General features: G+C 41.7%; 2 protein-coding genes across 22 annotated transcripts in view; one reads left to right on the top strand and one right to left on the bottom strand.

The window, feature by feature from the left end:
• Positions 1–495: 495 nt before the first annotated feature.
• Positions 496–18,227, top strand: dhx38 (DEAH (Asp-Glu-Ala-His) box polypeptide 38). 2 transcript variants are annotated; one of them, XM_082502969.1, is made up of 27 exons: positions 496–924; positions 1,713–2,041; positions 2,288–2,481; positions 2,736–2,897; positions 2,990–3,152; positions 3,495–3,616; positions 3,694–3,770; positions 3,853–4,008; positions 4,532–4,693; positions 4,813–4,920; positions 5,651–5,775; positions 5,879–6,016; positions 6,264–6,450; positions 6,811–6,996; positions 7,077–7,217; positions 7,406–7,516; positions 7,744–7,860; positions 7,949–8,056; positions 8,154–8,266; positions 10,174–10,382; positions 11,361–11,515; positions 12,116–12,271; positions 12,520–12,654; positions 13,047–13,172; positions 13,261–13,356; positions 14,876–14,997; positions 17,018–18,227. In XM_082502969.1, exons 2-27 carry the CDS (start codon positions 1,716–1,718, stop codon positions 17,097–17,099), a joined length of 3,777 nt encoding a protein of 1,258 aa, XP_082359095.1. In that variant the 5' UTR covers positions 496–924; positions 1,713–1,715; the 3' UTR covers positions 17,100–18,227. The 2 variants fall into 2 exon arrangements, with proteins under 2 accessions (XP_082359095.1, XP_082359094.1); XM_082502968.1 differs by having other exon boundaries at positions 2,285–2,481.
• Positions 18,228–19,482: 1,255 nt separating this feature from the next.
• The window catches only part of LOC309691504 (uncharacterized protein), a 141,625-nt gene continuing 133,286 nt past the window's right edge, over positions 19,483–27,821 (bottom strand). For 19 of the 20 annotated variants that reach the window (XM_082509197.1, XM_082509208.1, XM_082509199.1 and 16 more), the window contains one exon: positions 22,340–22,925. The gene's annotated coding sequence lies outside the window, so the exon portion shown is untranslated. Of the gene's footprint in view, positions 20,047–22,339; positions 22,926–27,821 lie in introns of those variants that run through there. The other variant, XM_082509212.1, reaches the window with a different exon arrangement.

Here is a 27,821-nt window from a genome sequence, read left to right as displayed (position 1 = left end):
CAACACCATAGTTTACTTTTTGGGAATTTTTTGTGCTTTTACCAAAACTCTGCTGTTTATTTTATTGTATCAAGGTACTCTTTTCTATTTTCGTTTCCAAAGTTATTTTTCTACTTCATTTTTCTTGACATTTACACTCTTTCCTCGCCTGTAACTCTTATTATTATTATAATAAATATATAAATATGGGTAAAGTAAATAAAAGTAAATAAATATTTTTTCGCAATTACATTTTAGAACTGTGGGATGATATGTTTAGATACAGCTCATGTAGAAAATAAATGAAAAGGAACTTCTAGATTAATACGGATACAAGCTTAAAAGGGGGTTAGAAAGAGAAAAAGAAAACAAATGCAGGCCAAAGAAGCTAAAGGGATGTTATGTAACCTTTACTTAATGGGGGCTTAGCACTTTTCTTATTTTTATTTCTTTTTTGTTTTTTATTTAAGTGTTTGTCTTATAGTATGTTTCGCATTGAGTACCGCAGCAATTTCCTAACGTTGTAAATCTGATCAACATCTGGCAATAAACCCTTTTCTGATTCTGAATATAAAATATAGAAAAAAATATAAGAGATGTAGTAATCACTTCAAACCAGAAGCGGCGCTTTTTCATATGTACGGTTTGGTATCGCCGTACAAAGAAGAAAAAGAAGAAGAAGAAGGATTGTGGGATTGCAATGGCTGCTCCCTCATCTGTAAACATACGCGTTGAGTTTACGAAAACCGATCGTTAATCGTTTTCTCTGACGCCATTAGTGGTGGTTTTGTGATTCATTTTGTGGTCCATAAGTTGGCCCCAGATGTTTACGTTCATGTGAGAGTGTTTGTATTTTACGCTGACAGAAACACGCGGCATTTTTGCGCCTTCTCGTCTGGACACTAGCAGCTCGAAGGCTAGCCGAGGCTAGCCGCTCAGTCTGAGGTATGTGATAGTTTTTTTTAAATGAAACTCTTACCCACGAGCTCTTTTATGGAGCAATGTTAGCTGCGTAAATATAATGCGTAGAGCTCACGTAAGCATGTTACCAACTACAGCGGAAGCGTATAGAGCCTCAAGTTAGATTTTGATACTATTAATGTGATAGGTACTAATACATATGTGACTTATTTCCCACCAAAGATTTATTTATTTCATTTTGGATCGGGGTAAAAAGTTATTATTGCTACTTCATATCCTGGAGGTTTTTTTTTTCCCAAACATCAGTAGTTGGTCAATAAGTAAATAATTTAAATGTTATTACTCTGTGGTTTGGATTATTGATTGGAGCCTAGCTTGGACTCTGAGTATGACTGTGAAATGACGGCCTATCGATACAGTGCTGTGAAAAAGTATTTGTCTCCTTCCTGGTAAATATAACCCGAGTAAATACACACGATTGGAGTTGAATCCAATCGAGATGCTTTGCCAGGTGGCTGAATTAAAACAGTTCTGGACAGAAGTGTGTGCACGGTGATTCCTCTGGGATGATGTGAAAGACTCATTAGTAGTTATCACAAGCACTTGAGGCAATTACTTTTTTACACAGGACCAGGTTAATCTTTTTCCTTAATAAGTAAAATCATCATTTAAAATTTAGTTTGATGATCTGCAACATAAAAGTGTAATAAATATGCAAAAAAAAAAACCTGAGATAGAATGTAATTATGTTATCAATGGTGATATCACCAGCAAAGATTACTAGCACTCCTCATATCATAACTTCTTTACAGATAATGGATGATGACGTGTCAATGCATAGGCTGGAAGGATCCGATCCGACCGTTCAAGTTGGAGGTCTGATTGTAAAGAAGAAGAGCGCTGCTGCAGAGCCCCATGTATTTCGGGCACCCACTCCACGCACATCTTTACTGGGCTTGGATCTTCTGGCAGCACAGAAAAGGAAGGAGCGTGAGACTAAGGAACAAGCAGATTCTAGCAGTGATGACAGGAGTAGCAAGAAGTCAAAGGTTTCCTCCTACAAAGACTGGGAGGAAGGTAAAAGTGACTCTGGATCTGATGAAGAAGACAGTGATGACAATAGCACTGCTAAAAAAGAGAGGTAAGTGTGAGCACTCTACAAAGAATAGATAGAAAGGTATTCCATTCATTTTATGAGCTTAAAAAGCTTTCATTGTGGCTTGTGGAAAAAGTTTTTACAATGTGCTGTTTTATAGTTTATTCGTATATGGGATCGTGACTTGGAAATGTTGCAGAGAGCAAAAAGTCACGGTGTACTTGACTGAGGAATTCTCATCAGAAATGCTATAATGTAATTGAGAATCTTTTATTTTTGTCTCGCTAGCAGGAAGTATCGTGTGACTGGTTCAGAGACGCCCTCAAACCCTGGAGGTGTCAGCGAAGAGTTCAGACGCAGACACCAGCAGAGGGAGAAGGAGAGGCGCGAGCATGGAGTCTATGCCTCTTCTAAAGAGGACAGAAACAGAGAGAGAGACCGAGAAAGGAGTAGAGATAAGGGCAGAGACCGACGCAGTGAAAGAGGTGACTCCATAAATCATTTGGTTTTCTAATAGTCATTAAAATTGACTTTTGGTTTTAGTCCATCCATCATGATTTTAGTGTGATATTTTTTTTTCCTTTTTTTAGTATTTGTAAGAAAGAACCACTCAAAACTCTGGATATTCCATTGTTTTTTTTGGTTTGTTTTTTTGTTTCAACGTTGTAGATCAGGTGATAATGAAAGCAAATATTAGATCAGTTGAGGATGCTGAGATTCCTTTGCTTTTGTCTGTTAGATGACCGCGAGAGCGGCTATAGCCGTGGCAGCAGCAGCAGTCGGTCGGAGCGTTGGGAGCGCAGTGAGAGGAGTGAACGCTCACAGAGGGATGGGTGGTCCGATCGCATCAGCCGGGGTAGTAAGAGAGATGAACCCCAAACTCCACAGAGTCGTCCCAGAGGTTGTTTTGCTTTTATTTGAATTTGTTTTATTGCCATGTACAAAATGTTGTGTATTCAACTTGATCACTTACCTTCTTTTGTTTTTACATAGATTCTTTCACTCCCTCCCGCTCCAACTGGGATGAGGATGACAGTGGTTTTGGCAGCTCAAGGCATTCCCAGTGGGAATCTCCTTCCCCTGCCCCGTCTCACAGAGAGTCCGACCGCTCGGAAAGAAGCCAACGCTCTGGCCGAGAAAGTGAGAGAAGGGACAGGTGAGCAACTGTCGTGTATTGTAGCTTCCATTTTTGTGACTCAGGACCTGTAATTTTTATTTCTTTCTTTGTACTGATCAAAACTGATATTATATATGTGACCCCACACAGAATACAATATATTGAATTGCATTTAGAATTATCTTCAGCTCTAAATGTTATCTGGCAGCATGGCTATTTGTATTTTATAAAAAATATAATTCGCAGCTCTTTGCTGCGTATCACCAAGTGTTATGATCATACTGTTATCATCAGTTTCTTAGAGGCTTTTGTAAATATGATTGCACTTTGTGTGAAATGCTTAACTGCCACTCGATGCTAACATCATTTATTTGCTTTTAGATCAGTTAGATCAGGTCGTTATCCTGACGACACGCCCCTGCCTACCCCATCCTATAAGTATAATGAATGGGCCAATGACCGAAAGCATTTGGGGTCCACACCTCGTTTATCACAAGGAAAAGGTACTGTTAAAAAATTGAACCTTCATTCAACATTTATAGTATGCCGGAGAAATTTAATTTCTTTGTCTTTTCTTCAGGGAGGAAAGAAGAAGGTGGTGCAGGAATTATGTTTGATAATGAGAACGAGAAAGAACAGTGGGAGGAAGACCAGAAGGTGAGTACTAAATTATCACTCCTTCATGCCTCATACATAAGCATTTTTTTTCTGTTATCTGATTATTTAACTGAAATTACAGCAAGCTGACAGAGACTGGTACATGATGGATGAAGGCTATGATGAGTTCCACAACCCTTTCACTTCCACCTCTGACGACTACATAAAGAAGAGAGAGCAGATACTTCAGAAGCAGACTCAAAAAAGAATATCTGCCCAGAAACGACAGATCAATGAGGTACAACCATTCTGCTTCAATATTTACCAAAATCAGAACTGTACACCTGCATGCAGTGGCAAATCTTCTGTGTATCTGCATACATGACTTGCCACTGCATGCAGGTGACCTTTGTGTGTGTGCATGTCTTTTAATAATAGTAATAATAATAATAATACATTTTATTTAAAAGCGCCTTTCAGAACACTCAAGGACGCAGAATAATAAAAGCAACATAAAAGCAAGCAGTTTACACAATCATAAAAGAATAAGCGATAAAACAAATTTCAAATAGCAGAGTGGAGAGGTTATGTGGAATAAGCTATTTTGAACAAATGAGTTTTGAGTTGGGTCTTAAAGAGAGAGATGGAAGAGATATTTCCAGAGTTGAGGAGCAGAGCAGCTGAAAGCCCTGCTCCCCATGGTGGCAAGACGGGGGGGAAGGGACAGAGCGAGAAAGGGAAGAAGAAGGTCTAAGACACCGAGATGGGGCGGTGATCTTGTGTGGGCATACCTTTGTAAGAGGCTGTGATTCTTGTTAAAGGATAACGAACGGTGGGAGACCAATCGAATGCTGACCAGTGGTGTGGTGCAAAGGTTGGAAGTGGATGAAGATTTTGAGGAGGACAATGCCGCCAAGGTTCACCTGCTGGTTCATAACCTGGTCCCTCCCTTCCTGGATGGAAGAATAGTCTTCACTAAACAGGTAAAGCCTCTCATCATTAACATTTCCAATCTCTGAGATGTTATATTTGTCTCATGATTACGCTTGAGGAATTTCTTATCAATTTTAGTGTCAATATGTGCGTGTTTGTCCTCCCGCAGCCAGAACCTGTCATCCCTGTGAAAGATCCTACTTCTGATATGGCCATCATCTCTAGAAAGGGCAGCCAGCTGGTCCGTAAACATCGTGAGCAGAAAGAGCGAAAGAAGGTATGCTGGGCATGCAATTCCACTCAGACAGGTTCACAGAAAAGGATTTAGTGACCCTGCCTCAGACTTCATACTGAGGCTAGTTCAGTCTGAGAATGGTAATGGCATTTAGTGCAATGCACAATATAACTTAGTGTGCAAAAGTATGTAAAGCTGCTGCAGGATTCCTTGCCCTTTTGAACACTGAAGACATTTCTTTATAACTGGCTTTGGTTTTGGGATTGTTGTGTCATGCTGCAGAATGAACGTGGGACTGATGGGACACCTGCCTCATGGAATTACAAAATAAAGACTCTAGACATCTAAAATGCCTGAAAGTGTTGCACAGTAGATATATTATATAATAATAATATGATAATAACAGATCTATGATCATATTACAGATTCCTGATTGTAATAATGTAATCTGTTAAATGCCCTATTGTGCAAGCTGTCATATACATTGTGTAGTTTGGTATTGCACAGTTGTGTAGGAAGCCACATACGATCCAAATCTCTAACAAATGAAATTAATATGTAAATGAATTGTGATAGGCTTACGAACGCATGTCTTATGCTACTGTTGTCCAACATTCCTTCATTAAATGAATAATCACAATATTTTAATTCGTGTCGGTGTGAGGAATAAATCATTAATGAGGCAAAACTATTGGATGACTCTGACACCAGATGCTGTATTCACTCTTTTTCTGATCTGAATATGTGTACCTGCCCTTAATTATGTTTTCAGGCACAGCACAAACACTGGGAATTGGCAGGCACCAAGTTGGGGGATATCATGGGTATTAAGAAGACGGAGGATGAAGACATGCCAGGGGGCAAAGCTGTAGGAGAGGACGGCAAAGTAGATTACAGGTGAGCTGACAGACATTTTCTCTATTAATAATCTGGCTTGTAGCATTGAAGTCTAGTGTTTGTCTGATCTACTGTATTCATTTTTTTGTTGTTTGCTTTACAGAGCAGAGCAAAAATTTGCAGACCACATGAAAGAGAAGAGCGAGGCCAGCAGTGAATTTGCTAAGAAGAAGAGCATTCTGGAGCAGAGACAGTACCTGCCTATCTTTGCAGTCAGACAGCAGCTTCTTAATATCATAAGGTATTGATACCAAGACTATGTTGGTTGTTTTCCACCTTTAAAATGTGTTTGACATTAAAAGACAGAGGGATGTGGGTGATTGGCTGTTTGGACAAATATTTGTTTATACTCATCAACTAAGCAGTTTATTTGATTTTCTTACTATTTAATGGATGGTGGAATTAGTTACAAGAAACCCGCATTAAAACTGAGATGAGTTCTTTGAATATAACCTTCAATTTTTAATTGTGTTTACTGCAAACTGCAGGGACAACAGCATAGTGATTGTTGTTGGGGAAACCGGCAGTGGGAAGACCACCCAGCTGACCCAGTACCTGCACGAGGACGGCTACACCAGATACGGCATGGTGGGTTGCACTCAGCCCAGAAGAGTGGCTGCCATGAGCGTGGCCAAGAGAGTCAGCGAGGAGATCGGCACCAACCTCGGAGAGGAGGTAAAGCCAACACACTGGAGCCATCTTGCATATTCTGTGTAACACTGCCATCTAGTGGGCAGGAGGAAAATATCAGGTTTGTTAGCGACCTGGAATGTGGTAGTGAATGAAATAATCAACTTCAAGTGCTGAAAAATAGTAGTAGGTAAAGGGAGAACCTATGTTTTTAGAGGGTTTAAAATAATTCTGTTTTACTTCTGTCAGTAGGTACTATCTTTGCTTTAATTGCTTCCCCCCTTTCATTTTTATTAAAATGAATATCTGTGCATGTCACACAGGAGTATTGGGTTAGTGGTCATTCTCTCACATTTTTTTTTTTTTTTCAGTTTCACTTGATTATTTTGACAATGTTTCCTCTAGGTTGGTTACGCAATCCGATTTGAGGACTGTACATCTGAGAAAACTCTGATAAAGTACATGACAGATGGAATCCTGCTCAGGGAGTCACTGAGGGAGTCGGACCTGGACCACTACAGTGCTGTTATAATGGACGAAGCTCACGAGCGCTCACTGAATACTGACGTGCTGTTCGGTCTGCTGCGTGAGGTCGGTACAACATACTTTTATGAGAAGAATACTCGATGATGTCAAGCAAGCTCTTCACTTCTGTTTGCTTTTCCTATCAGGTTGTATCTCGGCGCACCGATTTGAAACTCATAGTTACGTCTGCAACCATGGATTCTGACAAGTTTGCATCATTTTTTGGCAACGTACCTATATTCCATATTCCAGGGAGAACATTTCCAGTTGACATTTTGTTTAGCAAGGTATGTTTATGATTTTATTCCTTATTTCGGGTATAAGAGCCTTTCTGTGAACCTTGTATCATACGGGTAATAAATGTAAATTAGGTTGCCATATTTTTACCTCAACATGAAGCTGTCAGTTTATGAAATACAACTAGTTTATATATTATGCAAAGTCTGGATGATTTGTTGTGTGTGGTGCTTTGTAGACACCTCAGGAGGACTACGTGGAGGCAGCTGTGAAGCAAGCATTGCAGATTCACCTCAGTGGGCTGTTGGGAGACATCCTCATTTTTATGCCTGGGCAAGAGGACATTGAAGTAAGCAACATGACCGTGATATATATATTTCTTGTTTTGTTTGTGTGCTCTCACCAAACTTATTCTAGTTTTAGTAAAAAAAGAGAAAAGCAGAATTTTTGAGAAAACTAACTGAATCAATTTTGTGAACTTGGAAAACTAAACTAACTAAAATAAAATAAAAACATAGAGGAAATATCTTAGTTTTAGAGTCTGGTAAAGTTTTCAGTATTTCCTTGTTATTGCAGGTGACATCGGATCAGATTGTGGAGCGTTTGGAAGACTTGGAAAATGCTCCTGCTCTAGCTGTGCTTCCCATTTACTCTCAGCTTCCATCTGACCTCCAGGCCAAGATCTTCCAGAAGGTTTTTATCACTTGTGAATTAATTTAAATAAACATTTTACGCAAACTAACAACCTTCAGCTGATTAATTTTCTTTCGTCGCTTGCTAGGCTCCAGATGGTGTGAGAAAATGCATAGTCGCTACAAACATCGCAGAGACGTCCCTCACTGTGGATGGCATCATGTTTGTTGTGGATTCAGGCTATTGCAAACTTAAGGTAGCTCAATCCCACTGAAGATATTTTTATTACTGTACAGTATTTAAGGAAAGTGACACCATTGATATTTACTTCCCTTTTTTTCCCTATTCAAAAGGTTTTTAATCCTCGCATTGGAATGGACGCGCTCCAGGTTTATCCTATTAGCCAAGCTAATGCCAACCAGCGTGCTGGTCGAGCAGGACGTACAGGACCAGGGCAATGTTACAGGTAATATTCAGGCCCTTGTCTGCTTTATGCACACTCGGTATTTGTGCAGACACATTCACATGGCACATTACAGAATTTCTGAGCTGGAATTAGTGCATAGTTTACAGTTTTAGCAGTTTTGTTTTTTTAACTCAGGCTTTTTCTTGTTTTCAATACTGAAAGTCTCTTGATCCTTTAAGAGGGAAGATATTCTCATTCTGCCTGCTTTAAAACCCTCTCACAGTAACTACGTGCTATCCGGTTCCACATTACAATTGTAAATGTATTTTTGGCTGAATGGCACATATTCAGAAACAAACCACCCAGGGTTAGAGTCAGGCTTTTATTCTGCTCCTGCTTGTCTAAAAAGCTTGCATCATTCTGGTTGAACTGTTAATGTGTTCACAAATTGTGTTCATGTGTGTTGTGGCCATGCCTTCAAGACAGACAGAGGCAGCAAAGGAGGGAGAGTGCCAGAAGCCTAATCTCTGGAGGATTTCATGCAGTTTGACTGTTTGTACGGCAGGAAAGGAGATCCTTTTAGAGGTTTTACTTGACCTCTCGCTCTTTGGATATATTATAACTTATTATAACATATTATAGAGACTTGCTGACGTGCCTACACATAGTGAAGCATTTTGTATTTGAAATGAGCTGTGAGGCCCACGTATGCTGAGATAAATCCTACCCACCTGCTCTTAACACACAAGCTCACAAAAATATACAAAGAATCGGTTTTGGAACAGCTTTACACGGCGCAGTCGAGGCGTTTGAGCAGCTGCGGATGTGAGAGCGCACAGAGAGATTCACGGTGATTTACTCAGCTCGTGTGGAGAATTCCCTGTTCAAAGATCCTTTGAGCGTGTGTGGGTGCCTGCAGTAGGCACCCACACACGCTCAAATCCCTCAATGTTCAAATCATCCTGTAATTATAAGCACCTACACCAGACTGCTGTAATTGCTGAAAGAGATACTTTAACCCATGCTCAGGAAGTTTCCCTGAATTCTAACTTATGGAGTTTCCCTTTGCAGTCGTTCTACAGTCGGGTCCATAAATATTTGGATAGTGACACTTTCTTTGCCTCTGTACATCACCACAGTGGACTTTCAATAAGATAAAATGTAGACTTTTGCTTTCATTCAAAGGGTTTGATAAAAAATTATTGCAATAACTGTTTAGGAATTCGAGACCAAGTTAGAGAATAAGTTCACTGAAAGGAGTATCATGACCGGTTGAGGCCTGTTCCCTCGTGGTTTAACGACTGAAGGATGTTAGGCTGAAAACAAAAAACTAAATAAACCTTTAAGAGACAGCAGAAACTTTAGGAGGGGTCAAATCAACAATTTGCTATGTTCTTAAAAATAATGATTATACTGACCAGGTCAGCAGCTTCACAACATCTAACAAAGTCAAAAACACCATCAAGTAGGTGGGGGTATCAGGAGTTTCCTTGATGAGGTGCAGACCACTGTTTAAAGTCAAGAATGGGAAATCCAGATTAGAGTTTGCCATAAAACATTTAAAAGAGCCCGCACAGTTCTAGGAAAAAAATGTAACAGATAAAAGCAAAATTAACTTGTTCACAAATCATGGGAAGAGAAGGGAAAAGGAAACATCTTCAAACTGTGTGAAAATGACTGAATTGTAATTGCAGTTCGTGTAAAAAAATAAATAATTAAAATCTTCCAAATTAAAGCTGGAAGTCTGCATTTCAGTTATTTGACTGTGTGATTTAAAAATGGCACGCAGTGGCTTGTTTTACAGTCCAAAAGCTTATGGACCTGACTGTATGCTCGGTACTTTCCTAATGACGCGTGTCCACATAATAAGATGAGCATATTTCATCTTCTCCGTTCAAGCTCTCAGTTTGCTTCAAAAACAAGCAAACCAGTTTGACCGTTACTCTGTGTCTCCTCCGCCCGAACAGGCTGTACACTCAGAGCGCCTTTAAGAACGAGATGCTGACCACCACCATACCAGAGATCCAGAGAACCAACTTGGCCAACGTAGTCCTGCTGTTAAAGTCTCTGGGTGTTCAGGATTTGCTCCTTTTCCACTTCATGGATCCACCACCTGAGGATAACATGCTCAACTCCATGTACCAGCTCTGGATCTTGGGAGCTTTGGACAACACAGGTTTGTGTCTAGTGTCCAACCGGAAATCCTCCCCCCATTTAAATTGATTTCTAGTACGTCGACTTTTAAAAAAAGCATACAATTATTATATTACAAGTATTATATTTTCCGATTAGTGATGACATAAAATAAAACTAAGTCTAAATGTATTTCTGTACCCTCCATCTGTGTTAAATGGACATGTAAAATTATATACCAAATTTGTTGTAGCAGGCTGGACTTAGCCCAGGTCAGTCGTTTTTTCCAGTAGGGCCAAACAATATAAATCATTTTCCTGACGTGATGATAGAGGATATTGGGTATTTAGGAATTGCATTTCCCCTCTGAGCGCTGCTTTGAGCTGATACATAGTGATTGTGACACCCCAAACAGGCACGAGACCGGCTTCTGTAAAGGATGCTGCATTGATAGTGCAGACGCTGCAAACAGGCCTGGAGGAGACAGTTGTGAGGTTTAGCCAGTGGAGTAATTGCCCAGTAACTGATCCTGTGTTTGATTTGACTGGTCGGGTCTCATTTTGGTCTCATCCTTAGCCAGAATCCAGGGGATTTAGGGATTTGGGGATAAGGGGGGACTTTTGATGATTCCCTGTATGGTGTGTTAACAGCAGATTATCTCTGATTAAGGCTTACCTGCCCCAAACTGGCTTCTCTGCTACTCTGCTTTTCCTCCTCGTAAGCTTCTTAGACTCTTTCGTCTAATCATTTAAATCAGAAACTGCAAAGTTTTTTGATCTCACACTCTATTTTTTCCCCTACAAGTATTCTCAGCTGTCAGCAGTTCATTCTACTCTCTCACAGTGAAAGATAAATAAGTGTCACACAATGCTGCCTTCTCCCTTACGCCAGCAGGCTTTTGATGGAAAAGCAGCTTATCCACTCATCTTAATACTTGTCCCTCCTACATTCTTTACATGTCATGTACGTTTATATTGCACACACGCTGAGTTTGTCACGGTGTCCTCTGTCGTCCTTTCAGGAGCTTTGACACCAACGGGACGTCTGATGGTGGAGTTTCCGCTTGACCCCGCCCTCTCTAAGATGCTGATAGTGTCCTGTGACATGGGCTGCAGTGCTGACATTCTCATCATCGTCTCCATGTTGTCTGTGCCAGCCATCTTTTACAGACCTAAGGTACAACTCCTTTTTTTTTTTAATTTTTAAGAATGTGATTTGTTGTTTTTTTCTCGAAAATAAATATGAGCTCCCGTCACATGACTTCTTGAATGTGAAAAGGTTTGCTCTAAGAAGCAAATGATGACATGAGAATTGCATCAAAAGCCTGACATCTGCACTGTTTTAGTATATTTTGGTCCATGTAAAGCCCAGGGAGCTCTTTGGAGTTTAAAAGCTTTCCTTTTTTTTCCCCTTTCGTATCGTGCACTGTTCTGGCTCACTCTTAGCACCCTCATGGCATTATTTTTAGTTGTTGCCTTTTCAGTGGAAAAGCTAATTCACTGTACCAGACAGAAGACAGACACAGTTGGTGACTAGCAGCTTAAAAGTCTGATAATTCCCTCAGGAATTAGTGGAGACTTAAAAAAAAAAAACAAAAGTAAAGGAGAAAGTGAAGAAAATGAATGTTGGACTGTGCTACGTGGTGGGGAACATAACTCCATCCAAACAAATTTGACGTATAATATTACGTTTCTGCTACACGCTGGTTAGCTGTTACATTTTTAAACACTAATAAACACTTTTAAATATTAAACTCTGTCTGTGCGTTTTTTACAGGGTCGTGAGGAGGAGAGTGACCAGGTGAGGGAGAAGTTCTCAGTCCCCGAGAGTGACCACCTCACCTACCTTAATGTGTACATGCAGTGGAAGAACAACAATTACTCTAGCATCTGGTGCAACGAGCACTTCATCCACACCAAGGCCATGCGCAAGGTCAGACTTGCACTGCTTCACCTATTCTCTCGTTCACTTTGCACTTGTAAACTCTGCTATATGAATATTGTGCAGTTTTAATGGTTAATAGTGTCAAGTTTGCTGTTTGGGCAAAGTTTAAATCCTGTGAGATTTTCAGGGTGTTACATTATCGCAATGATATGTATTTTTAAAACAATCGTAAGCAGCCAGGTTGGACTTGTTTTGTCTGTTGGGGTCTACCTCCAATAAATCCGGTGTTTGTGCAGGTGCGTGAGGTACGCTCCCAGTTGAAGGACATCATGGTGCAGCAGAGGATGAACCTGGTTTCCTGTGGTTCAGACTGGGACATCATCAGAAAATGCATCTGTGCTGCTTACTTCCACCAGGCTGCCAAGCTCAAGGTACTTTCTTCACTTACAGTTTCCTTCAGTTAATATGTTACACCTGGTGGCGACTGGTTGTGGCAGATTTATAGCAGCATAATTACAGAGTGGTGAAATATCCCCCCTGGCCTCCCATTAATACAGCGGTAAAATCTGAAAGGAAATTTAAAATCATGACTATATAATCAAGGTTCTCAGTTTGACTTATGTGTAGGCAGCTAACCCAAGCAATCATAGTAATGCTGGATATACTTTAAATTTATTTTCCTGCTGTCCAACCCAGGTGGAGAAGCAAATTAGCCCAGATGACCTGCTTTGCTCTGACCTTATAGTGCAAACATAGACAGAGGCACACTGCAGGAACCAGGATCCTGAACATTTAATTTATTTATGCATGTGTTTGCTCCCAGGGCATTGGGGAATATGTGAATGTGAGGACAGGTATGCCATGTCACCTCCATCCTACCAGCTCCCTGTTTGGTATGGGCTACACTCCCGACTACATCATCTACCACGAGCTCGTAATGACCACAAAGGTAAGAAGACTGACTGCTGCATATTTTTGGCAAAAAACAGTTGATGGTTTTTAATGTTGCTGATGTTAACTTGTGCTTTGTGTTGCAGGAGTACATGCAGTGTGTGACTGCAGTGGATGGAGAGTGGCTAGCAGAACTGGGACCCATGTTTTATAGCATCAAACATGCTGGAAAAAGCAGACAGGTAAGTCAAGAAATGGGTGGAGCAGCATGCAGGTGGATGCTGGGGTTGTGGAAGGGGTGAAAGAGCAGGCGGCTCTGACAGGAAGGTCAGAAGGAGAGGTGGGAAATTTTGTGTAAATATAAAATATACATTTTTGTGTTGTTTTTGTTTTGACCCCTCAGATTTACTTTGTAACCCGTAGCTGTGGTCCTTATCAGCTTTTCGGTGTGGTGGCAACTTTTCTTAGACTCAGGAGTAACGTAGTTTCCATCCTAGTTGTGGAGCACTGGACTGGCTCTTTATTCACCTCAAAGTTGCGTGAGAGAGCGTGGGAGTTTGCCCAACCAGTCTACATGTGTTTTGTGGACCGTGTCCCTGTGAGCATCCTGTGAGTACAGGCTGACTGCCCCGTTGCTATGAACCATTTATTCCCTGTTCAGTCGTAGTGAGAGCTTGGTTTGCGTCGCCAGCAGTAAATCGGATCCTTTCCCATCAGGCCTGCCCTCGTTCATAACTTTTATGGATAGAAATCCTAGTCGCAGCCAAGTGGTGTCAACTTTGACAGACTTAGGATCATGTCTCTGCTCTTCGCAGATGATGTGGTTGTCTTGGTCTAATCAGCTTCCACTACAGTGTAAAGTGGCTGGGATAAGAATTGGCACCTCCAAAGATTTATTTTTAGGGTTTACCTTTATTTTATATTTTTAGCAGCAAAGAGGAGAAGAGAAAGATGGGCAGAGAAAGCAGGGGAAGACATGCAGCCAAGGGCTGCAGGTCAGACTGGAATCCAGGCCCACTGCATTTCAGCTGTAGGGCATTCGGGCACCTGCTCAACCAGTGAGCTAAATCAGCATCCAGCACCTACAAGTCTGAGTCCATGTTCCTCGGGTAGATTGCTCACTCTGATTAGGGGATGAGCTGTTGCCCCAAATGGAGGAGTTTCTGTGGCAGGCCTCACAAGTGAGGGGATAGGGAGGCGTGAGATTGACACCTTATGGATACAATTGGCAAAAATGAGCTTCCTCTGAAGGTGGCTGGGGAATAGAGAGGGGGTGAGGGACTCAGAGTTGCTACATCTCAACATCGAAACCAGCCAGTTGAGGTGTGTTGGGCATTTGACGAGGCTGCCTTCTGGACGCCTTCCAGGTGAGGTGTTTCTGGCCGTAGTGGAAGAAGGCCCCCGGGGCAGAGCAGCATATGCTGGAAAAGTTAACCCCTCAGCTGGTTTCGGAACGCCTTGGAGTGCCTCCGGATGAGCTGGAGAAGTTGGCCTGGGAGAATGAGGTCCAGCACCTCCCTCTGGATAAGCGGCAGTGGTAGACAGGTGGAGTCACTTGTTCCAACCTGGAAATATCCTCAGGCAGAAAGACAGATCTATAAGTGAAACGAACTAGACTTACCTGCACCATAAAATTCTCTTCTCAGAAGAGCGGAGACTGTTAATAGCACTGATTTTAGAATAACATGTTAACATTGACTTGTGCATGTAAACATTTCTGTATTCTTCTTTTTAAACCATTTGTCCGTGTTCGACTTGTAGGAGAACCGTCGCAGGGCCAAGGAGGAGATCACCAACATGGAGGAGGAGATGGCCATGGCCGAGGAGCAGCTGCGAGCTCGTCGAGAAGAGCAGGAGAAGAAGAACAACGTCGGCAGCGTGAGGTAAAGCGGCAACAAATCTCCCCTCCTTTTGGTTCTCTACACGGGCCTCGTCCAACAATAGTTCCCTGTGGCCCTCATTTTCCATACACAGTCAAGATTAGAAACGTTTAATTTACCTACCCTGCTGCCAATCCCCTATCTCCACCCCTCCCTCCCTCCCTCTACTCCACCTTTCTCACTCTTCATGATGAGCTTTTCTCACCTCTGGTCCCTCCAGACGAGACAAAAAGAAATAATATTGACTCCTGGCTGACCCCCATTACTGCAGCAATTTAAATTGTGCCATAGCAGAACAGAGAAAGGAGGGGAATGTTCATTTTCAAATTAGACCAAAAAAATTAATTTCACACCCATCTCCGAGCTTTACATAGAGAAATAGGGTTATAAAGACAAATTTAAAAAAGTCCCTTTATTGTTAATTAATCAGCTGGTTTTTCTGTCTCGAGCTTAGTGTGGCCACATCTGTGACAGATATGTTGAAAATAATCACACTCGAGGTATAGGATTAAGAATCAGATTTAAGAAGAGGAAGCTGGGCGTGTGATAATGAAGTTGAAGGCTCTCCTGGGCTCGTGGCTGTCTTTGTCCTCTGGCGGGCCTCACGAGCGTCTCCTCTCTGAGTTCAGTGTGACTGGGATGAAATATGTTGTCGGGCGTGCTTTCGAGTGGCAGCTGCTTATCACCCGTCTCCCTGCTCAGCAGCGCAGATCACTGCTGTGAATTAGTAAACAGCCCTGTTGCTTGTGTTGTGTATAAATGGGGAGCATTGAGTGTTTTTGGAGCCTGTGTGTTTGTTCTATATGAAATGCTTAAGAGACAACGCAACAAGTTTTAACTCCAATGGTTAGCACCATCTCTCTGTGTGGAGTTTGCATGTTCTCCTTGTGTGGCTTCCTCCCACAGTATACACGGAGTCAGGTGAATCAGCAATTCTCAATTAACTTGAGGTGTGAATGGAGTGTGACTGGTCGGTTCTGTCTGTGTTAGCCCTGCAACAGACTGGCAACCTCTGCAGGGTGTATCCTGCACCTCACACTAAGACAGAAGAAGAAAGTGGTTGGATGGTCTTGTTTTCAGAAATAGAGATTTTGACAGTTTTATTCTGTAATGTGCTTGGTCTTCTTATGAATTCTACTCCCCCCCCCAAAAAATCCTAAATATTAAAAACATTTCAAAAGAAAAGTCTCAGCTTCCTGTTGACACATTAGGTTGAAAAGCATTTAGTAATAGTAAAGTGTAAATTGCACTTTCCAGCAGGTTCGAGTTACCACTTCTGCTGTTTGAGAGCGGGGAGCATTTAATAAACAAACAATATTTATCAGACAAACTGAACATGCGGTAAAAATCTAATTGAGTGCACTAATAGATGTAGTTATCTGTCATATAGTGCAGTTGCACACCAGTCAGCAGTGATTACATTTTAAAACTTTACATAACATTAAAAATTAGCTGGAACATGTTAGATCAAGTATTCAGATATATTTAGTCCTTTAGGAATGGTCAGTGGGCCAGCTGACACTACACTAAAAAAAGCATATCACTGTTATAAAACATGCACCACCAGTCAGACATTCATGTTCATTGAGCTTAATGGAGCTACTGGAAGCGTTTGTGTTAAGGGAAGCACAACATTTTCTCCCAAAGTGACCGGTAAGCCAGAGAGCAGGGACAGATTGACAGAAGGAGGTTATGGCCTGATTGTTGTAATTGCTGCAGGTGTGTGTGTGTTAGCAGGAGGAAGGCACGAGAGAAGTGTCAGTGTCACACTGCTGTAATTAAAGATGATAGATTGCACTGTCAGAGGCGTCAGGCTCTACGTCCCAACACTCTTCACAGAGACACACCGCTCTGTCTTTTCATTCATTCTCCTCTTCACGCAGCTTTAAAAAACCCAGCTCTTTTAACCCAGAGTAGGAAACATTCAGTGTTGACCAAACACCGCAATAAGGAATAAAGCTCCTGTTGTGTATGTTGCCACAGGAAGTAACTTGTCTGCACCTGCTTCTCTCTCCTGATTCAGGGCGGTGAAAATCTGCACGCCAGGAAGGAAAGAAGAGGTCCCCATGACACCCAGACACACCCCCGCCCGCTTCGGACTGTAAAACGGCTTCTGGAAGTAAGAAGCTCCCGATCCATTTCCGCTTCTAAGCAGTCACTGTCATCGAGGCTCGGACCACACCAGCAAAAGCAAAAACAGAGCAGCTTTCAACCATTTCTTCCTCCCAGTGTGGCCGTCAGCTGCAGTTCATGTTCAGACCACTAGAGTGAGAACTTGTATAAGGCACAAGACTCGGAGACTAGCTGGGTTGATCAGAAAGCCTCCCTCCACCTCCATCACCTTCACTAGCTGTTTCCATGATGCATTTTAAGGAAAAAGGACTGTGCTGTTTTCTTTCTTTCTGTTCCCCCATAAACAGTATTTATATGTGCTTATTATTGAAAGGCTTTTAGAGAGGTGTTGACAATAATTGTACCTCCACTAAAAACTCAAACGTAATTTTCTATATTCCTGACGGTATTGTCAGAGTGCAGCTGATAAATGGTAAGCTGATGTAAGTGTTACGTGTCTTCATGTCCTTGTATTTACTAGTTCTTGCAGTGTTGTGACTTGAACGACACGTGCCACCTTGAAGTGCTCCTCTACAGACAGAAGCACTATTGAAAATGTACTTGTGGCACGAGTGTCTACTGACTCTACAGTCGTATTGTCATACGCCCTAATACTCACATGCAGGCTTAGGCAATTGACCTTTTTTAACTCCTGTTGACCTTGTTCCAACAACGTACTGTGGCTGATCATCGCTTCATTATTTCACCACGCTGGATTAAATATATAAACGGTGTCACTGTTATGGCAAACATTACCTTTTTTGGTTTTCCTTGAAACAGATGTTCAGAAATGCTCATATGCCTTTGTTGGTGTGCACCTTCCTCTTTACCCTCAGCTGATCAGAATGCCATGCAGCTTCACATAGACTGGTGTGTCGGTTTTTCGTCCTTTTACATGAAACTCAGCTTATGTTTCTTTTTCTTTCTACATATTTTACAAATGAAAATAAACATTAGCAATTTAAATTTTTTTTTTAAATCCAGTGTAGTTCTGATGCATTTTCTGCACATTCATGCAAAACATTGGTTGGTTTTGCAGTGCTGTGAATAATGATTTGATAAGTGAAAATGATGCAACTCAGTTTTTGCTTATGTATCTATTAAAACTAAGTGGCAAACAATTAATTTAGAAGTCATTAACTATGATCATAAAGCATGTCCGCCGTTAAATCAGGTTCAACACCCAGAGGTTGGGCACTGAAAAGGTAACAATGTTCTCTGTTAACCAACCAGTTGAGTCTTTATTAATATTTTTCATCATATTTTATCAAAAAATACTCCAAAAGTCACAAAGAAGAAGTTTGAGAAGAAGATGACCGGGAGGAGACGACCACGACTGGAAAAGTTTGCCAAGTGTTAATAAGGAAGCATCCAAAAAAGCTTAGGTAACAGCTGATTAAAACAAACTGGAGGCTCAGAGGTTTGTCTGCACGTTGTCCAACTACCCAAACGCAGCCACATTGCTGATGATGCGAAATTTCCCCCGTCAGCTTCACATTTAAGAACTGAGGTGAGTGAAACTGATCAAAGGGAAACAAAGTGAAAGCCTCACATCTACATGTGTGCTGATATGTTTTGGATGAAGAGCTGGGCAATTAAAGCTGTATGTAAATCTTCAGGTTACAAGACTGTTAAACAACGCCTTGGATGGAGAGCCAGCGTCTTTATCACAGTCACACTTAGATTTTTTTTTTTCCCTTGTTTTTTCATGTTTCTTAGAGGAAACCTTTCCTGCCAGCTGGCATCAATGTGCAAGGAAAGACGAAACGAAGCTCTGTCTGCTTGTGAATTCTACAAATGCCAGCAGTGTTTTCCCTCTCAGCTGACTTCCTTTTCCACAGGCCTTTCTTGTTGGTCAGTGATCGTCTGTCTCACTGTAACTCTAATGCAAATAAGCAATATTATGAGTCCCCTCAATCCCCTCATTTCTCCAAGTCATCTTGATTGAGTGTGGCAGGTGGAGGAGGGGATGGATATAATGGACTCCACCAACTTTAATGAGACAAATCTCAGCTATGGGCTGACATTTTGAAATTGTCCTTGTGAATGACAGTGTCAGCAGTCACCTTTACTAAAGCTTTCCTGTAATGATGGAGGAATTAAAATGGCCTCCAAGGCGCTGCATGTAGGAGCCACAGGATTAGGGCGTAAAGCCACGCCTCTTGAACAGGCTCTCCTGCCACACCCCGAATAAAGCAGACGCCTTTTCATGGAAGTAGCTCATCCTCCACGGACTGTACATCGTCACCCCGAGATGTGATGGAGGGATTATGTTAGCTGTTGACCACTGTGAGATTTGTTGAGATGAGCTGTCTCTCACATTAACTGCCCCGCCCTCGCCTTCCCCTCAGTCGAGCGTCTGGTGGCTGACAGGGACAAGCTCCGCTGTCATTACAAACTTAATAAGAGCAGAAGTGAGATTGATGAGAAAAACAGAGGCATCAACTGCTCTTTTAATTAACTCTTGTCCCATAATGGTACCAGGACAAAGACACTGAGCAAAGAATGAGACATTTTCTTTCTCCTTCTACCTCTTTCTGTTTTGTTGCCTCGCTCACCCACAATAATGAACAGCCTTCTGGGACCCAATTACATCCAAGGCTGCATTAGGAACACAGCAGGCCCAGTGGAAACTTCAGCTGAGTTTTCCCTCCCCCCACCCTGCCTCCACACACTGTTACCCTGCTGGAGATGGCCTTCACTTGATTGAATTTTGAATGTTACGCACCCCACACCTCACCCCCATTTTCTGTAGTCCCTTACCTTCAACAGCTCTGAACCCACATGTGGTTTGTGATGGAAACAGGAGGCAATGTATGCTTGTTGTTAACCGTCCTTCACTTTAAAATGGCTTTCGCAGAGTGCCTTTGTATGCAATGCAAATGGGCAGCGGCAATTGATGCACAAAAGCCTGTTTGTGTCTAGTGTCCCTGTAAGAAACTGGAAAAAAAAAGAGAGAAGAGATTTAAAATAAATGACCTGTGGTGTCTTTAAACTACGCAACCATCGATTTGCTGTGATTTTTATTCGTTTATTTTTACAGCTATTCACGTTAGCGCCAAAGATCATGCCAAATTAGTTGTAATTGGGGGGTTTTTCAGCACAAAAAAAGGGTTTTTAATCAGTTGCAAATCATTTTTTTCCACTAATTGCTATGATTATAGCAAAAATACTTACTTTTGCTATAAAATTCAGTTTAAATGATGTTTAATGTCAAGAATGTCATACGTGACATGGCCTGCTCCAAAATAACAGGTGTCATTTACAACATGAAAATGGTAAACAAGCTCAGTAATGGCTGAACTCAGCCCTAGTGCAATGGTGCTAAATGCTAAGTGCCAGCGTGATGCTGGGAGGATGTTTACCAAGTTCACCATGTTATGTTTGGGTTTTGACTCTCCTAATGATAACGTGAGTAGATTAGTTTATGTTGGACAATTCCAAAATAATTTCATACTTTAACTATATATTGTTATTATATATTATTTATAGTCGCTCAAAGGCAGCTTGGATCGTCTCCAGTCCCCCCATGACCCCCAGTTGGATAAGTGGAAGAGGATGGATGGAACCCTTCACTTTATCCTTTGTCTTTTAGCTCGTTTCCACCTCGCTTTCAGCCAGCCAAGTAGGTGGGGCTTCTTTGCTCCCAGTTAGAGTTCATCATAGAGATCCTAAAAACAATGGGGGGCCAAGACTGATCTCCCTCACTATTTGAAACACTATGTTCAATATGAGCACCTCCAATGTAATAGTTATACAGGCAGAACTGTGCAAAACTCTCGAGTCACCTTCATTTCTTTATATTTTGCTCCAAAGGGTCCAAAGTTTTTCTTTGAACATTGGATGCTTGTTTATTCATTTTCAGACCACTCTTGTACCTGACCATTTTAGACCTTTTTAAGCCACTTAACACGGACCTGTGAATCATTCAAGCATAAAAAGGGATCCAACTCGAGGGATGAACCAGTGTTGTCATTACGTGAAACTGTGCACACACAAAAAACAATTTTAAATAGCATGTTCAGGCACTTTGATATTAGTAGTAACTAAACACATGATGAAAATCGGTGCCAATTTTGAATCAAAATTTGAAATTTTTGGTTCAGATCACTGTCAGCCCATGAAGACAGTCAGGAGAGAGATACAACAGCACGTATTTGAAAAATGAATCAAAAGCACAAAAGGTCCTCTCGAACCAAATCAATGGACAAATGAACTCATACATGTGACCATCTTCAAGTGGCCATGAATGCACTGGCTAGATGTTTGAGTTCCTCTTTGTGTAAAAACACAATTACTATATAATTGGTCCATTTGCGGTGTTGACATTCCTGCACACAGATATTCACAGACAGGGCGACAGGACCTTTGTAGGTTATGTGCATGTTATAGTTACATTTGAAAGCCTGTAAATACAATCCTTTGGGAGATCCATGTTATTAATAACAATTATTGGTCTTCTTTAGTTTCCTCAGACACCTTAAGCGTTGCATATTGACCGCTATGCTGGAAAGAATGTTGTCCATTGATTTGACCAAGACAAGAACTGATGATGTCCTCTTGGTGTAAAGCAGGAGTGAAACCTTCCATATTGCCAGTGAGTGAAAATCTTACCAAGGAAAATCTATTCGAGCTCACGCTGCATCCTCAATGATGCTCTCTGACAAATCAAAGGAAAGATGGACACAATCGGTTTGGAATGACTGAGCGGTGCAGGACTACGGTAGAAGATTCAGTTTCGGTGGGTGAAGGTTTTTTTGTTTTTTTTTTTAAAGAGGGTGTAATACTTTTATAGTAATGAAATTACCTTTAAACAGACTAACTTTTTTAAAGAGCGTTATTTATTTTTTAATTTTGGTGAAGCCAACTTAAATATTACCATTGAAACAAAAATATTTGCTAACAGAAGCAAATGGTGAGAAATTTAAGTGTTGCGGCATCGAGTGATGTTTTTACTGGTCCATTGTCTTATCCCTAACCAGCACTTTGTGTATACTGTACTACCATGCTTGGTCTAGATCCCTGTGGACTGCATGGCTACTAACAGCTCATCCACTATTGCTTAGGGGTTATATTTTATTCTAGAAGAAAGACTTTATACTGTCAAACTCAGACATCCCATGTGATTGAAGGCCGATGGGCATGGAACTCTCAGAGCTGCCCTCAAAGCTGCAACAATGCCTGCTTGTGGTGGGTGGAGTGGAAGAACAAAGGCAGACTTGTTACGGTTTAGATGCCTTTATTATTCTTTTATTTGGATGCAATTTCTTGTCTATCTGGGTACACTCATTAAGATTTTGGAGTTTGGCTTGTGGGTCTATTGCTCTAGGAGAAGATGCTTTTTGTGACTCCAAACAAAAGTGCTACACTTTTATAGAAAACAGTGTAAAGAAACTTAACCATGAAATATAGATTATTATTACTTTAAGCCAATAATTTGTTCAACTTAACAACACGAAAAATGTCATTCAGGACATTCTGACTAGGAAAGGAAAGAAACACATCAAACATTATAAACATTTATATTCCACCTTTATAGTCTGGTATTACAGAATTGTTGAACTATTTACTTTAAATAGGTAGTGTATACGATTGAAAAAAAAAATCATTAAGATGTTAAAGGCCCCTCACATTGGAGTGATGCAGTCTGTCCATTTCAAGAATTGCCTTCTTAAGGGTGAAGTAACTTCAAGGACAAGCTCTTCAGCTGAACCTCCATCCAGCTGCCATGACTGCTGGCTGCTGGATGGACAAATGCTGGCAAAGGTTTTCGCAGTGATGCTCCTCCTCCCTCGGCTCTCTGCTCTGCTAACCGAAAACTGCAAAAGCACAAGAAAGAGACATACATATACAATCAGACTTCTCATTAAGGATCCAGTGTTTTCAGAGCCTGAACTGTATTTCTCCCTCAAAAATACGGAGTCCTGGCTTCTGCTGCTTCACTTTTTTTTTTTAGTCTTACCAAAATAAATGACCCAACTGTGAGAGTACCTCATCATTAAAAGAGGCAAAAATTCTCAAGTGTTAAATGCTCAGCTACATAAAACTTCTTTCAGCTACTTCCTTGTCACAGTAACTCACATGTTTGATTTTATACAGATGTTTGTGCCAGGTAACCTCCCTGACACAGCTCTTCCATGGATTTTTGTCTCCTTCGGGTCTCAAACCAGAGATCTTTTGAATGTGTGAACCACTACTCTGTGGAGAGTTACTCAGGAACATAACAAGGGCGTTATTTTTTAAATTATTATTACATGACAATGAATCATCCTGTAGTAGATACGCAAACAATCTGTGTACCCTTCTCTTTGTGTTGATTCATGCTCAACCATCCAGGCAAGGAAATCCAAAGAGTTGTTCATCCAGACGTAGCGTTTTCTGAAAACGCTACATCTAGATGAACAGAATCAACCCTTCTGTTTGTTTCACGCCAAATGATACTTCATATGCATTACTAAGCTCTGCCAGTCACGTCTTTTTAAGCCTGTCACTTGCACAAATCTTATTCTCAAGTGACCCAGCAGCACAGCACGTAAGCCTCCAGCAGGTGCTGTGTCACCGAGGCCTGGTCGATATACAGTAGCTGAAGGGAGAAAACATCGACTGTCAGCTGACTAAATTACAAGAGCTAACATCCGTCTGTAACAATGCTGTCCAAATCCCCAATCAGCAATCACTTGTTATGGTTCTTTTTGTGTCAAAACACTCCCTCATTACACGACTGGACAAAAAGGTTGATGGCTTTCTCATTTGTAAAACAGGTCTCTAACCAGATGGAAATTCTAACCAAATGCAAATTTGCTCTGCTTATTCTGGCCAAGTTTCGACAGCGTCCCAATCCCTCTTAAGCTTCTTGTTGACCGCGTCTGCCAACTTTGTGTACACAATTGGCTCCTCAGCTATCCCAACTGCATTGTTAATGTCTGCCCTTTTGTACTGCTCAATTCCACCAGAATAAACAGAATCGCACGTGCAAAATTATTTTCCAACACAGATAATTAGCTGAAGAAACAATCCCGACTATGAATAATAACGTGCCTCGGTAACATTATAACTTTTAAGCATGGGAAAAGGAGGAATTTGAATGCCAAGGGAAATGAGCTTATCAAATAAAGCTTGAAAATGTGCAGTGAATGAAATGAGTCAATCATTTTAATGTGAGATGGGAGCCCTGAGGAGAATAAATAAGCAATCGTCACATCACGCAGGGAGAACAAATGAGCATGGTACACAATTAGGCAGGGTCACATTCTGCTAGAGCTGTGAGCGTGGGATGGGCTAATGAGCTGTGTGAGGGAGTGTGTGTCTGTCTGTTTGTGTGAATGTGAAGAGAAAGAAGAAGCAGGAGATGAAATACTAAAAATAAATAAATAAAAATGTTGATGCACAGCGCTCAAAATTCTGATGTGCACACCAAGACAGCCAGACACAAGCGGCAAGTCAGGGGAAAGACAAAGTTGACTTGGCATCTGGGCAAAGTAGATGTGCAGGTAGACAGAGCAATGGGCAGGTACAGCAGCCAAACAGACAAAAAGAAGAGAAGTGCCTCAGAAGGACCACGGCGCGCCTTTCAAAGGCGACTCATAGTTATTAACTATTCAATCACATAAAGGAGAGCTGAAGGCGTGAAAGGTTGCGGACCGAAGCACTTTTGCTTCAGTGCATTAAGAGCCTGGTCCAGCACTCGGGCTGCGTGAAAGAGAAATAGATTGCCTCCCAGGAAGATGACTGCTCAAAGGAGCTGGATTTTTCTCCTTAATAACAGCAATCTGCTGTGAAAATCTAATCCCAAGTACCATTTACACTGAATCTAGATAACTTCTGCTCGAAAAGCGCACAATATGAATTTTTCATTCCCTGATATACAAATAAACAGAACAAGCCCCCCATCAATCAGGGGACGCTCTCAAAGTAAGTGAACTGGAATAGCAAATTGTTAATGAATACTGCGCTGCTAGAAATGCACATTTTAAAATAGCACTGCGAGTACATTGTACTGTGCTGAAATGAAAATGCAACTCTTCTAAAGAGTGTAAAACACATTTGATTGTACAGAAATGGGGGGTACGTGACCTTTCTGGTCATAAAAACAGAAAATCTTAAGTGAAATTCTTGCAGTGTTGATAACCATATACAAAAAACAAGCCAAGCGTGGATACTGTCCCTCAATTGAAGTAATAGCTCCGTCTCTGCCATTAAAGTCAGATATGGATGCACCCTTTACCACCCCCCCCCCTTCCTCTCCTCCTCGCTGGCCTAATTCCCCCTCCTCAGTGGTGGATAAGAGGGATCAGAAATGCATCCATATGCATGGCAAACTATCTGTAGAGGGGATGTTAGGTCTCAGCCTGGCCAGCTTTCTGAAAGTACTGGTAATGACACTTAATGAAAGCTAGGGAGCTGGAGTATGAGAGGGAAAGCCTTTCACCAGCCCCCCACCCTGCATCCAGACCAGGCCTTCAGACGCCATAAATAAACAAACATGCTGCGTGAGAATAGATGTGCTATTTTCCCAGCTTCTCCATGCCATTCCATCCCTTATTTATCTATGTATTATTATTCCCTGTATTTCTGCTTCGCTTTTAAGACCAGCTCTGTAATCCCGGCTCCCCGCAGGCATTCTGAATGGCCCGAAACATTAGCTGGACGTTGCTCCAGTAACCCCGCAGCCCCTAATGGGCTCAGTTTTGCATTTGTACTCTCCTGCTCTCCACAAATACGCACAAATGCACAGCTGTCCAACCTAAACTCAGTCAAGGTTCTGATGTGTCATACATCTCCTCACATTACTAATCACTCTACTTACTCTACCTTCCCTAATGGATTGGCAAAAACCCCCTTCTAGCCCTAGTTAAGCTGTCATCTTTTTAATTGTACTAGATGGCATTCAAAGTAGTGCTTGTGGCTCATGTGATACATTTGATATGGAGGAGTGGAGAAGAGATGGATAGAGAGGGCACTCTGCAGTGATGCCCGTGTAGAGGAGGGCGGTGGGGTTCAAAGTAAACACAAGGAATGAAGGGATAGAGAGGCTCTTCTTAGCACAAGCCCCTAATCAGTACAGTCAACACATAGCAGATTGGGTTCACATCTTTCTCCCCTCCCTCTGTCCTTCCATCACCAAAAACGTATCCCCTGAATCAGCCCCAATTTCCCTGCTTTCAATTTGAGAGGATGTCAGATAAGAATGTGTTGCAGGCAAATACCGGGCAACACAGACCTGGCTTACTTTGAAGCAAGGTGATATTGGTTGAGAAAAATGAAATGAGGCTTCATCTGGGAGATACCATTCCAGCACCAAATAACTATTTCCCAAGCAACACATAAAATTCATATTATATTTAGGGAATAACCCAAGTTTCCATGGTGATAGCTGAGTGACATGTTTACTTAAAGCCTCCTATGGGGTCCTGGGGAACACTAAGAGCGACCAACACTCATCTGTCTGTCTGGCAAGAGGAGAGAATGTCCTTGGGTTAGTTGTGGGGGAAAAGTTTGCCAACTCTGGAGGCTCAAACTGCATCAGGAATGTGAGACCTCTTCCGCCGCCTTTCCATGTCCTCTGATCACCACCTGTCCCTTTGCCACTCTTAACATTTCCCAGCTACAAATGTGTCTTCAGTGTTAACAAGCTTTAGCCATCAGTCAAGGCTGGGCCACACAAGTGAGGTGCACACAAAGTGGGTAGAGGGGTAGATTAGTGGAGTGGGGGGAGTGCTAAACATGGCTGTATGTAAAGGAGAGCCCCCGCTCTGAGACGGAGACAGAAATATGCTGGGGCTGCATTAGCAGCAGGACCCAGAGGCACCACCCATGGGGGAGGCAGACTTCAAACACTGTTGTGCAGGCTGTTCTGGGCTCTCGGGCTGCTGATTTCACAGCCGGGAAAAACACAGACCATTAGTCACACCAACACACTGAGGCCTATGCTAATCCCAGAACAAGAAAAAATCAACATGACAGCCAATAAAATCTGGGGAGTTATACAGCATCTTTGTTTTTCAGTTTGTGTGATGTGCTGGTGAGTGTTTCTATTGACCCACGTTTCAGATGAGCCACTCCAGGAACACTCGTGCTCCATCTGAAAGCTTGCTTCTTTGTCACTGACACCGTCTCTGGAGTCAACCGGAGCAAAAGCAGAGAGGGGCTTGTATAGATTTGCTGCCCCTCATTTTGAAGAGAAATGGGGTCTTTGCAAGGAGTATCATTTTCAGCCGGTCGTGGGCCGTCTCACATTTGAGTTTGCAATGTCTTGGTTGTCAGCTCAGAGAGAGGATGTAGAGGAAAGGAAGCACACTAACTTGCGGAGGGATATTCTGGCAGGGGTGGTGCTCGGACAACCATACCAACAACTTTTGCTCAAGTTTTTAATGGAAAACACTAAAAGGTCTTGTTTGTCGGTGAAGCAAATCAGGTGTCAGCTGATATCATGCTGCTGAACTCTATTTACTGCAATACCTGTTATATAGAGTATCAGCTAAAGTGTAGCTCAACACCAGGCTCACCGTATGACCTCTTCTGATTTATTTCTGTTTCACATACTGAAGCTGCAATATCTGGCGTAAAAAGGCTATTTAAGGTAGTTCGATTAAGTGTTTACTTTATATGCTCGTAGTTACCGATCCTTCACAGCTTAAGCCAAATCAAAATCACCTCTTTTTCTTTACATCTATATCAAATTTAAACCCAGTAAGAATAGACTGTTATGTAGATAC

Source organism: Aulonocara stuartgranti, assembly GCF_965226115.1.
Source record: "Aulonocara stuartgranti genome assembly, chromosome: 1".
NCBI classification, from domain to species: domain Eukaryota; kingdom Metazoa; phylum Chordata; class Actinopteri; order Cichliformes; family Cichlidae; genus Aulonocara; species Aulonocara stuartgranti.
This window is presented reverse-complemented; position numbering and strand designations above follow the sequence as displayed.